Source organism: Staurois parvus, unplaced genomic scaffold, assembly GCF_062004578.1.
Source record: "Staurois parvus isolate SC_StPar_1 unplaced genomic scaffold, SC_StPar_1.0 ptg000327l, whole genome shotgun sequence".
In the NCBI taxonomy this organism is placed as follows: Eukaryota; Metazoa; Chordata; class Amphibia; order Anura; family Ranidae; genus Staurois; species Staurois parvus.
Window position 1 is genome coordinate 6,890,935 of NW_028318123.1, and position 13,331 is coordinate 6,904,265.

At 42.8% G+C, this 13,331-nt stretch overlaps 1 protein-coding gene across 2 annotated transcripts in view; it reads right to left on the reverse strand.

The window, feature by feature from the left end:
* The window catches only part of RPS6KA3 (ribosomal protein S6 kinase A3), a 225,680-nt gene that overhangs the window by 26,447 nt on the left and 185,902 nt on the right, over nucleotides 1–13,331 (reverse strand). For both annotated transcript variants that reach the window (XM_089683932.1, XM_089683931.1), the window contains 2 exons: nucleotides 12,947–13,036; nucleotides 795–953 (listed from right to left, as the gene is read on the reverse strand). In XM_089683932.1, coding sequence (XP_089540058.1) covers nucleotides 795–953; nucleotides 12,947–13,036 — 249 coding nt within the window. The remainder of the gene's footprint in view (nucleotides 1–794; nucleotides 954–12,946; nucleotides 13,037–13,331) is intronic.

Genomic DNA, 13,331 nt, shown 5'->3' on the forward strand with positions numbered 1-13,331 from the left:
ATTAAACGTTAGGCCAACGTTTGCATTACTTTCTGTACAACCCCTCGTACATGTTTTTGTTAATTTTTAGGTCTCTCATGTTTCCTGACTTATGTACAGTATATATTCTTTTAGGTACTGGTATTATTTTTCAAATAGTTAAAACACAAGGAGGCATACATTTTCAGAAAAGAGACAGGATTAATTTGCTTTATTATGGTGAAAAATCTTATGTTGTCTGCTTTTATGCGTTTCCAGAGCAAACATTTGAAATATAGGAGCGTGATCTGCACATGGCGGCATGAGCATGCACCTTCAGGAGCTTTGCACGACCAGCCTATTAGCCAGCCTAACCACTTTGGAGCGCCACTTTCTATACTGGGGGATTGGAGAACCCACCAAGTTGCTGGAGAACCACGTTCTGCGGAGGTGCACTAATTTCTCCGCCAGCACCTGATCTCTTCCCCGAGCCCTGCTCCATCCAGGACCTGCTTGTGAATCTTCCCACGTGGCAGGACAGCCAGGCCATGGATACCTCTGAATGACTTGACTAAGAAGATCCACGACTTTAAACAACGGATCAACTCAGTGGATGGCCGCTTAACCGCTCTAGAATATTCCACATCTATAGTAGACACCAAGCTGGAGGCCTTGGAGGCCCACCAAGCCGCATACCGCCGCCATCTTATTTATCTCCACCTCAAAGTAGATGATGGGGAAAACAGGAACCGACTCCACTCTCTATTTGAAATATTACAATGTCAAACAAAGTATGAATGCTTTCTAAAATATTCATATAAGGCTTATGATCTCACCCATTGTGAATGTAGGTATTCCACAGTTTTGGTTATCGTGTGCAATACAGCACTCGCCTCCCGCTCTGAGAAGAACTTCTGCCGTAGTATTTTGTCTAAAAGTTCCCCTCCTTTCATTAGTTCAGTTACTAGATATACATATTTCCCATCGTCATATACCTGCAACATAACACACACACACACATCACCAACTTTCCCAGGAACACTGTAAACAAAAATGCAGAAGTAAGCAGGTCATGTAAAATTTACAAATGTGTAAAAATTCTAACCCAATTTGGGTTATATAAATACATTTATTAATGTCATGTACTAAAATGCAACAGCAGAAAAAGGTTGCAAGTTTGATTAAAAAAAAAAAAAAAAGTACCAGTTACACTTACCGGTAACAGGGTTTCTGGAAAATCTTCCAGGACGGCACACCTGAGAGATGACTAGCTGACAGGAAACACATTCAATAGAGTTTAAAATTCCCCACCCTTCTCTTCACTCCTCAGTTATGCAAAAGCATTCCCGAACCCTGGTGCACAAAAGGTAATCTGGCTTAAATTAATCAACACCAGACAAGGGTGGAAAGTAGGCCTGCCGTCCTGGAAGATTTCCCATAAACACCATTACCGGTAAGTGTTCCTAGTACTTTTCTCTAGTCTTCTTCCAGAACAGCACACCTTGAGATGAGAAGCAATGAACTAAGGCCTATCTTAGGGTGGGACCACTGCCTGTAATACTTTCCTGCCAAAAGCCAGGTCCTGAGGTGACTTACAGCTCTACCATGTAGTGCCTTCATGAAAGTGTCCTGGCTTGTCCATGTGGCTGCTCGACAGATCTGTTCAATCGATGCTTTGGTCCTTTCCGCCAGTAATCTGGTAGAGTGAGCCCTCAGGTGTAAAGGAACTGAAACGTCTGATTGCTTGTAAGCTAAGGGGATGGCTTGTCTGATCCATCTAGCTATTGTTGGCTTAGATGCTTGCTGTCCCTTCCTTGGGCCACTAAACAAAATCAGAAGGTGATTCGCCTTCCCGAAGGCACTTACTCTATCCAAATATGTCAGTAAACACTGTCTGACATCTAAAAAAGCTCATTCCTAGGGTTTTGACAGAAGGATGGTAGGACAATCTCCTGTGTCCTATGAAACCATGAGGCCACCTGGGCAAATAAAGGGGATCCTGTCTAAGCACTACCCTGTCCTCTAATATCACCAGGAAGGGTTCCTTGATAGACAGGCTCTGAAGGTCGCCTATCCTCCTTGGCATTTTGATGGCCAAGAAGAAGGCAAACTTAAAAGATAAAATCTTAACAGAAATCTGTGCCACTGGCTCAAACGGTGGCTTGGTTAAAGCCTCTCACACGAATGTCAGATACCAGGCTGGAAAATTGTGTAACTTAATGGGGTCATCCTTTCCCTGGCCCCCAGAACCTTCTAACTAGGGGCTCCAAAACAAGTCTCTGATCCAAAAAGACCAATAAGGTCGCCAATTGCACCTTTACTGCTATACCTTTATCCACCCCTGCTTGGAGAAAGTCTAGGATCACAGGGACTGTGGGAACGGAAACCCCCTTCTCCTGACAACAACTAGAAAACACTCTCCACACCTTGGCGTACATCTTTCTAGTGACCGGCTTCCTACTTAGGAGATGAGTGTCTATCATCCTCTCAGAACACCCCCTTCTTCTAAGGATCTCCCTTTCAAGAGCCAAACAGTTAACCAAAAAAACTTCAGATTAGGGTGCAGAGCTGGCCCCTGCAAGAGGAGATCCCTCCTGACTGGGAAAAGTAGGGGAGCCACAGACCACCTCTTCAAGGTGGCGAACCAGGCTCTTCTTGGCCACAATGGGGCCAGCAAGATCAGTCTGCAGTCTGATCAGCACAGCTTCTGTAGTACCCACGGGATCAACGCCAGAGGGGGGAATGCATATGTCAGCTCAAAATCCCACTCCTGCGCTAACACATCCAGACCCTCGGACCCCTGCTCCCGGGCCCGGGAAAAATACCGCCTGACCTTCCTGTTTTTCCTGCAAGCAAAGAGATCTATTTCTGGGCTGCTAAAAACCTGACTTATCTCAAAAAAGACATCGGGATTGAGTTCCCACTCTCCCTGGTGAATTTAACTGTCGGCAGAGAAAATCTGCTTTTATGTTGGCCAACCCTTTTATGTGGACCGCTGACACTGAAAAGACCCTGCTCTCTGCCCATCCTAGAACATCCTGAGCTAGGTCCATAAGCTTCTGGGATCTGGAGCTCCCCTGATGATTCTGGTATGCCACAGTCGATATAATGTCTGCCAGAATTTGGATTGCTTTTCCCCCCGATCCTGTCTTCGCAGGACTTCAAGGCCCGATCAATGGCAAGAGGTTCCCTGTAATTGGAGAAGGTCCCCCTTAGGTGTGGCTCCCATGGGCTTTGGGCTTGTCTGTCTTCTAGATGAGTTGCCCAGCCCCACTCACTTGCATCTGTGGTTACCCTGATTGGGTTCCACTGCGCCAATGGTCTTCCTTTCCCCAGATTCAGGGACCTGAGCCACCTCCTCAGCAAGGTTTATACATTCTCCGTGAGGGAAACCCTCTCATCCAGCGACTGCCCTTTCCTGTTCTAAGAGGATAGAAGGAAGAATTGAAGCTCCCTGGAATGTAACTTTGCCCAGTCAACGACCGAAATACAGCCTGTTATGAGTCCTAGAACCCTCATAATGTGCCTCCGTGAGGAATCTGGAGCTGCTATCAACCCAGAGACAGCCCTCGCTATTTTTTCGGTATTGTCTTGGGGTAAAAAAAAGAGCCTCTGGACTCCATTACACCTTGGTTTGGGAAAGAGTCAATGAGGACTGCTCCCAATTGACAATCCACCCCAAAGATTCCAAGATGAGGATCACTTCTTCCAGGTCTCTCAGGACTTTGTGTTGTGAGGATCCGTAGATCATCAGATCGTCTAGGTAAAGGATGAGAGAAATCCCCAGAAGGTGTAAAAAGTCTACTACCTCGGCCAAGACCTTGGTGAATATTCTAGGACTGGCCGCCAGCCCAAAGGGGAGGGTTTGGAACTGCCAATGCCTGACCCTCTGTTCCATGAAAATGGCGAACCGTAAGGAGGCTTGGTATTTCAGGGCGATGGGAATGTGGAAGTAGGCATCCCTGAGGTCCACAGTGGCCATGAAAACTCATATGAGCAGATGTTTCCATACACTATAAATAGTTTCCATACGGAACTTTTTGAACCCTCGGGAAACTGTTTAACCTTCTTAGGTTTATGATGAAGCAGAACTTCCCCAAAGATTTCGGGACCACGAAGACGTGGGAATAAAATCCACGAAAAAGCTGGTCCGTTGGCACAGGGACAATTACCTCCTGATCTGCTAAATCCCTGCCCAATCTTTAGATCCATGTCATTTGGGGTCCTTACTAGTACCGTAAAAAAGGAAGCTCCCTTTCTATCTCCCCTTGTTGGCCCATTTCTTGGGCAAGTCCTTCCTAAATCTTTGCTGGCCCTGATTAAGGGGGGGCTCAATGAAGCTTTTCCACCTTATCCTTTTTGACCTTGACAGGGAACTTCTTCCCCTTTTCGGTGGACCTTGATAACATCTCGTCCAGCCCTGAGCCAAACCGTAAGCAACACTTAAAGGTAACACTGCAGAGTCGAGCTGGGGGGAAGGGGGGGTCTGGAGGATTGTTTTCACCTTAGGTGTCTTGTGGGCGCCCTCCTTGGTGTTCCCACACAGTTCTAAGGAGAGACAAACAAGGACCCCCGGTTAGCACAGTATTCCTTCCCCCTAGATATACATGTAGGGGCGTGGGTAAGGACTCTACCATCCTCCTCTTCCCCACCAGCCAAGTCAGACTCGCTGCCCGTGGTCTTCTCACTGGCTGCAGCCACTGCCTCGTCTTCCATCTCAGCAGGGCCCCATGGGACTGCAACGCCTTCGCCAGGCTCCTGGGTCCACACTCCCAGAGGTGATCCCTGAAGGCTCCTCACCAGCCTCATGAGGAAGGGAACACTGACCGGCGCCACAATCTTTAAGGCAGAAGTACCACCCTAACTGGATATCCGACTGAGAATGAGGATTGGTCTGCAGCCTCGCTCCGGCTTCCAGTCCTGCGCCCACAGACCCAGGGTTCTCTGTCTGCCTGCCCTCTGGCCCTTGCAGAGCTAACAGGGAACTCTACCACACCTCCCACCTTATGGGTGCGCACTACGCAATCTCGGCCAGCGGTCCAGCGGCACCCGCGAAATAGCAACCTCGCAGCCTGGTCCTCTTCTGGTCACGCCTTGCCGCTTCCACGAATGAGGGAAGGAGGGCGCCCATCCCCGGAATACCAGGCACACTTCCCCTGTGCCTGGAAAACTCCTACATGCTGGGACCCCTGGAGTGGGCGAGTGACCCACGTTCACAGCCTGCCTTCCCTGGCTCAGCTGCTTAACTTCCCCCAGGGGGGACTTTCCAGCCCCAGGCTTTAGGTCTCCAAATAGAAACAAACGTTTGACTGCCAGGGAAACACAATCAAAAACTGAAGAGTGGAGAGAAGGGCAGGCAATTTAAACTTTGTTGTTCTTTTGATTGTGTTTCCTGTCAGGTGGAGCTAGTCACCTCTCAGGTGTGCTGTCCTGGAAGATTACTAGAGAAAGTCATTTAAATTATATTTCTCTCCACAAAAATATGGACATTTTGGATATGCAATGTAGTTTGGGAAAACAATACCACAACCCTTCCATGAGATGTGAACAACACTAAATACCACAGCTCTTGCACGCATGAGTTGTGACGAACGCTGCAGAAAGCAACAACTGCCCATCAGAGTTTGCAACAGCTTTCATTCCATGCATGAGTGAAAATCACTTCCAGCTATCCTCCCAATCCTGCTGTACTAACATACAGAATGCTAAAATAATTACTTACAGTGCATAGAATACATGAAGGGAAAAAAAATTTAGCCTTTACAACCACTTTAAGGCAGGACTGGTCAATCAGAAGCTCTGAGTGCTGATATTTACCTTCAAAAGACACAATTTGACCAGCATTGCAGTACTTCATAGTATTAAAGAGAAACTCCAGACAACATTTTTTATAAAATTTTAAGTGTCAAAAAAATGACCTGATGTGTAAAATGTTCACATTACTGTACAATTTATACAGTTGTTACTGGATGCTACAGCTAGCACTGTACTTCCAGCCTGCTGCAACTCTACATGGAAGAACTAGTGTAGTTTATTGCGCCCCCCCCCCCGATAAGTCCTCACGCAGGAACTACAGCACAAACGGTCATATCTGGCACAGATGTCTAGTATGAACTGTACAGTAAAGAGATGCAAGCTACACACTTAGCACCAGACGACTAGCATTTCCAGGATAAGATCAGCAATGGCAAAAAAGGTGTTTCTAGAAAAAAGGTTGGAATTGTAGCTGGTGGATGATATTGTGACTGATTTAACCTTTTTGCTGCCAGAGAGACGTTTTTGCATTTTTTGCACGCATTTAAAAAAACAAATTTTGACCTGAAGATTGCACAAACCCCCAAAATATTATATATTTTCTGAAAGATGCCCCAGAGAACAATAAATCTATCTCAATCTTATCACATAGACAGAATAGTTAAATGAACTAATAAAAAAATGTCCAAAAAAATAATAAAATTGTCCCAAAAAAACAAACAAATGTCCCAAAAATAAATATAAAAAAAATCTTTGTCTTTTCAACCTCCTAATCACATTGTGTCACTCTGTAATAATCCAACGTAACGTTTCCAAATTCTCTGTGGACCTCAAAAAAATGTAACTTATGATAGTGTATTACCTTTTAAATGGACCAACAAAAGTGCAACAAACCGTGTATCATGCAAACTGCATATCATGTGCACTGAAACTCACACGTGAGAAAAATGTTATATATATATATATAGTTATAAATAAGATTATAATAATATCACAATTAAAAATGCACACGTGTATATATTCAAAAAGTGAACACTCCAACTGCAAACAGTACAAATCAGTGGTCACCTCTACATGGTGCAAATAATGATTGACAAACTGAGCTTAATATAACCATATAAATGATGGTGCAAAATAAGGTGAATCACTCCAACTGGTGCAACAATGGATAATTACCCTATACAGGTAATAGCAAGCTCTACCCCAAACAGAGGATGATAACATTCTCCAGGCTTCTTAATAATCCTGTTGTTATTCTTCCGTGATCCTCATGAGGTAAAAATCGGAGATTAGAGACAGCATATAAAAAACTGTAACAATATTAGGTAGCTTACATATAAAATCGAAGAAAACGACTTCCAGCATAAGGAACATTCAGGAGTAGTCCTAGTGTGGCAAAAACTATATGTTCCCAAAACAAAGATGGCTACGACAGCACTTCCGGTTCCGCGTTAATGCTTCAGACGTCACGTGTACCAGCGCATTTCGTCACATCCTGGACTTTTTCACAAGGGATCAAGACGTCTGGGCGGCTGTTCTTTATATCCTGTCCCGCAAGGGGCAGGAGATCGAAACCGCCATCTTGCTTAATGGAAAACGGCCAAAAACATGGCTAACTAACAATACCCTATACGAACACCGCAATAACACAGTATTTAAAAGGAACATCTAGATAACTGCCTAAATATCTCCATCAACTGATAAAACCACCCACTTCTAACCTACCAATAGACTGCTGAAACTGAACTATATCCCCATACAACAAAATATACTGAACCATGACCCATAAAAAAGCACCTTTTAAATCTATATCTATATATATATATATATATATATATATCTATATCTATATATATCTATCTATCTATCTATCTATATATATATATATATATATATATATATATATATATATATCTATAGATATATATATATATCTATCTATATATCTATATATAAATCCTTCTAAAAATGCACACAAATATAAGCCACAATATAAATAGCATATCAGATCTATTTTTAACAATGGCACTCTAATGCTTATTAAAGTAATAGCTCCCTCTACTGGCCAAGCCATATAAACCAACTAACAATATTAAAACACATATATAATCTCATATATCTTAATTATCGCATCATAAAATATAACTAAAATACCTCGACATTTTAAAGAGTGTCATAATTCGGATCCAATTAAAAGCAAATTCTGTGGGATTTATATGGTTGATACCCATTGGAGGGGGAGTAATAGAGTACAAAGGATCTTGCAGAATGAGACTTTTTGGATTTTCAGACTGAATACTCTGAAACCCAAGGGACTCAAAATTGAGCTAGACTTGAATTGTTTTATCTCAGATTTTTAAGAGGGGATTATGCTATCTGGTATAGGTGTGGGTCATTTATAATATATATTTTATTTGTAGATATACTTATATATTTGGGAGTGTTTGTAGGAGTTTTAATAATTCTAATTTTAATTATTGGTATTTATTATAGAAATTTGGGGCTATGAGATTGAGTATGTGTGTCTGAGTTGTCTTAGTTCTTTTTATATTTGAGGTATTTTAGTTATATTCTATGATGCAATAATTTAGAGATATGAGATTATATATGTGTTTTAATATTGTCAGTTGGTTTATATTGCTTGGCCAGTAGAGGGAGCTATTACTTTAATAAACATTACAGTGCCATTGTTAAAAATAGATCTGGTATTTTATTTATATTGTAGCGTATATTTGTGTGCATTTTTAGAAGGATACAGATATTATTTATATATATATATATATATATATATATATATATATATATATATATATATATGCCACACTAGGACTACTCCTGAATGTTCCTTATGCTGGAAGTCGTTTTCTTCGATTTTATATGTAAGCTACCTAATAAATATTGTTACAGTTTACTATATGCTGTCTCTAATCTCCGATTTTTACCTCATGAGGATCATGGAAGAACAACAACAGGATTATTAAGAAGCCTGGAGAGTGTTATCATCCTCTGTTTGGGGTAGAGCTTGCTATTATCTGTATAGGGTAATTATCCATTGTTGCACCAGTTGGAGTGATTCACCTTATTTTGCACCATGATTTATATGGTTGGAGAATTATATCACTTTTTGGTTATATTTAGTTTGTCAATCATTATTTGCACTATGTAGAGGTGACCACTGATTTGTACTGTTTGCAGTTGGAGTGTTCACTTTTTGAATATATACACGTGTGCATTTTTGATTGTGATATTATTATAATCTTATTTATAAATATGTGTTGTATTATATATATATATATATATATATATACACACACACACACACTTTTTTTACTCTCACATGTGAGTTTCAGTGCACATGATATGCAGTTTGCATGATACACGGTTTGTTGCACTTTTGTTGGTCCATTTAAAAGGTAATCACTATCATAAGTTAAATTTTTTTGAGGTCCACAGAGAATTTGCAAACGTTACGTTGGATTATTACAGAGTGGCACGATGTGATTTGGAGGTGGAAAAGACAAAGGTTTTTTTTATATTTATTTTTGGGACATTTGTTTTTTTTTTTTTGGGACAATGTTATAATTTTTTTACATTTTTGTATTTTTGTTTATTAGTTTATTTAACTATTCTGTCTATATGATAAGATTGGGATAGATTTATTTAATACAAAGAAGAGTTTAGTTATTATGCACTTTACTTTCAAAGGTGAAAGTTTTACTTTTCTTTTTGGGGATAGGAGTTTTTTGGCACAGTTGGGAGCGTGCAGAGTTATTAACGATTGCCCCAGAGAATAAAATAGTGGTGGTTCCATTTTTCTATATCACACGATATTACTGCACAGGTCTAGGAAAGCAAAATTTCAGTTAGAAATAAACTAGTTCGTTTTGGGGCACACAAACGCAATATTCTACCCAATTTTTTGGCAAAATATAAAAGATGAGGTTGCACCGAGTAAATAGATACCCAACATTTCAAACCTTAAATTTGTAAGTGCCTGTGCAATGGCGGCAAATTTCAATACCCTATATTTTCCATAGGCAACGCTTAAAAAGCCCCTTATAGGTCCATCAGTTTAGTGTTACAGAGGAGGTCTGGTGCTAGAAATATTGCTCTCACTCCTGCATGCGCAGCGAGATGTAACATGTGCATCGCAATCAATGGTTTTGAATGTAGGCACCTTTGTGTGTTTTTTAATTTTTACGTGTATACATGTGGGGGGAATTCTATGTGCTGGGGTGTAATACATTTTTTACAATTAAAACAAATTTATTTTGTATCCTTTTTGTCCCCTAGGTTATTATTTTCTGGTGACGGGTTCTCTTTAGTGGGACATCCAGGGTCTAAAGGACCCACCTAATCGAATGCAGTTCAGATCACACTGCATTAGATTCTTTCCCATGTTTGCTGGGGACACTGACAGGGACACTTGGACGTGACGTGTTACACGTTGCTTCTGGGTCACCAACAAAAAGGAGGCGCACAGACGCATGTTTGCTTTGCACATGGGAGAGGCTTCCATCTAGCCATTCTCCTATAAAGCCCAGATCAGTGGAGGACTGCAGTGATGGTTGTCCTCTTGGAACTTTGTCCAGTCTCCACACTGGATCTCTGGAGCTCAGTCAGAGTGACCATCAGGTTCTTGGTTACCTCTCTTACTAATGCCCTTCTCCCCCGATTGCTCAGTTTGGCAGGGCGACCAGCACTTGGAAGAGTGCTGGCTGTGCTAAACTTCTTCCATTTGAAAATTGAGGCAACTGTGCTCTTGGGAACCTTCGGTGCAGCAGAATTTTTTTGCAGCCCTCCCCAAATCTGTGCCTTTGAATAATCCTGTCTCTGACCTCTGTAGGCAGTTACATTGACCTTATGGCTTTTGCTCTGATACAGTATGCATTGTCAGCTGTAAGGCGTACGCCTTTCCAAATCATGCCCAATGTGGGCTCCAATTAAGGTGAAGAAACATTTCAGCAATAATTAAAAGAGAAGTTTGGGGTTTTTTTTCCTAAAAATTATACTTACCGTATTGTTCGCTCCATAAGACGCACTTTTTTCTCCCCAAAAAAGGGGGGAAAATGTCAGTGCGTCTTATGGAGCGAATATAAAGCGGCCGGTCCGGTATTTTTGCGGCCACCATGTCAGAATACCGGGCCGGCCGCTCAGCTGTTGTCTCCTGCAGGGCCTTACCTGTTCCTCGGTCCAGCGCTGCACAGTCTTCCCGCGCTGGCTTCTGTGACAGCCGGGTGCCCACTGCGCATGTGCTGCACTTTGTGAATGATCCGGTGTCTTCTGGGACACATGACAGGTCCCAGAAGGCGCCGGGCCATTCACAAATCGCAGCGCTTCTTGAGCATGCGCAAAGGGCACCCAGCTGTCACAGAAGCCGGCCCGCGAAGAAGAGAGAAGGACAACTCCGCGGAAGTGGGAGCGGGTACCTCTCAAATTCAGGTACCCGCTGCTCCCCCTCCCTCTCCAAAGGTCAGCAGTCTCTGGTCATTCCCTGCACTGTCTGCAGTCTCTGGTCATCCCCTGCACTGTCTGCAGTCTCTGGTCATCCCCTGCACTGTCTGCAGTCTCTGGTCATTCCCTGCACTGTCTGCAGTCTCTGGTCATTCCCTGCACTGTCTGCAGTCTCTGGTCATTCCCTGCACTGTCTGCAGTCTCTGGTCATTCCCTGCACTGTCTGCAGTCTCTGGTCATTCCCTGCACTGTCTGCAGTCTCTGGTCCTCCCCTGCACTGTCTGCAGTCTCTGGTCATTCCCTGCACTGTGTCCGCAGTCTCTGGTCATCTCCTGCACTGTGTCCGCAGTCTCTGGTCATCTCCTGCACTGTGTCCGCAGTCTCTGGTCATCTCCTGCACTGTGTCCGCAGTCTCTGGTCATCTCCTGCACTGTGTCCGCAGTCTCTGGTCATCTCCTGCACTGTGTCCGCAGTCTCTGGTCATCTCCTGCACTGTGTCCGCAGTCTCTGGTCATCCCCTGTACTGTGTCTGCAGTCCATTGGTTCAGAATATTTTTTTCTCTTGTTTTCCGCCTCTAAAACCTAGGTGCGTCTTATGGTCAGGTGCGTCTTATGGTCAGGTGCGTCTTATGGAGCGAAAAATACGGTACCTAGGTTGGTGCAAGTGTGAGAACTCAGCGATCACATGACCGTTGATTGCTGAGTTCTCACCACTGCTGTGAGCAGAGAACGGTGCCTGTTTTAACTTTGTCATTATGAGGTAATGAGTGTAGATTAACCTCCTTGGCGGTTTTCCCGAGTGTAGCTCGGGGTAGAATTTCTATACCAAGAGCGGTAACCCCGAGCTACACTCGGGCTTACCATGCAGCGTTCTCTGGGGGTCCCTGCAGCACTTACCTTGTCCTTCGCTCCCACGATGTGTCCCCTGCAGCGTCCCCGTCCATCTCCTCCGGCGGATGCCGGCATCTGACTTCCGTGTTCCGGTCCCCGTGACGTCGGAACGGTCGGGCGGCGGAACCGGCGGGAAATTTGAAATTTTTAAAAAATGACATTTTTGCTGTCATTGCTTTTTCACTGCATTTCACATACATTTTGTCCCCACTGCTTTGTCCTGTGCCCTGCCTGCATTTTGACTGTTTTTTCTGCCTGGAAACTTAGAAAAGTCCATGGCGGCCAAAAAGCGTCCCTTTACATCAAAAGCGGTTTTAGAACAGCGATAGTAAATCAGAACCACTTGCAGAATTGAGTGATAATGATTTGTGGGGAAATTCGTCATCAGACACTGAAAACGATTTTGCGACTTTGCTCAGCGATGTGCGAATTTGCCTCTGTATTTCAAATTTCAGTGTTTTTGGTTTGATTATATTATTGAATTAAATTTATTATTATATTATTTTTTATGATTATTTATTAAATTATAATTTATGATTTCGTGTTTCAAGTTTTATCATATCCGGAATGTTTAATAGACTCTTTTTCGGATAGATTTCAGTGAGTTATTCCTAAAAATTAAAGCCTACAATTAAAAACTACATATTTCCATGCAAAAAATGGTACCGCTTTCAGCACAAAATTCCTGACATGATCATACCGCCAGGGAGGTTAATGAGACAAAAATTAATTTAAACAACTGTAGTATCGGGCTGCAACATATCAAAAGTGAAAACCGTGAAGGGGTTATGAATACTTTATGCATGCACTGTATTTTTTAGTCTTGCACTAATATATCTGTATGTTTTCACCTAGCATTCTGGCTAAGCAAGGACTGTAACAAACTTACATCTTTTAATGTGATAATATTAGGATGCTGTCCATAGCGCAGAAGAATTTCAATTTCCTCCGTTGGATCCCTCTTGCTCTTGTCAATAATCTAAAACAGAAAGTAGTATTAACCATGATTTATGTTCACTTAAAGTGGTTCTAAAGGCTTAAAGTTTTTTTACCGTCATGCATTCTGCTTGCTGTGGGGGTACCTGACAGGAGGGAAGGGGCAGCAGTGCCGGCAGGGGACCTGAGAAGAGGAGCCAGGCTGCACTGTTCAAAACCACTGCAGAGAGCAGGTAAGTATAGATTTGTTTTTTTTTAAATTGTAAGCCTTTAGAACCAACCACTTTAATCACTTGCCCTCCTGAGGATTTACCTCCCTTCCAGACCCGGCCATTTTG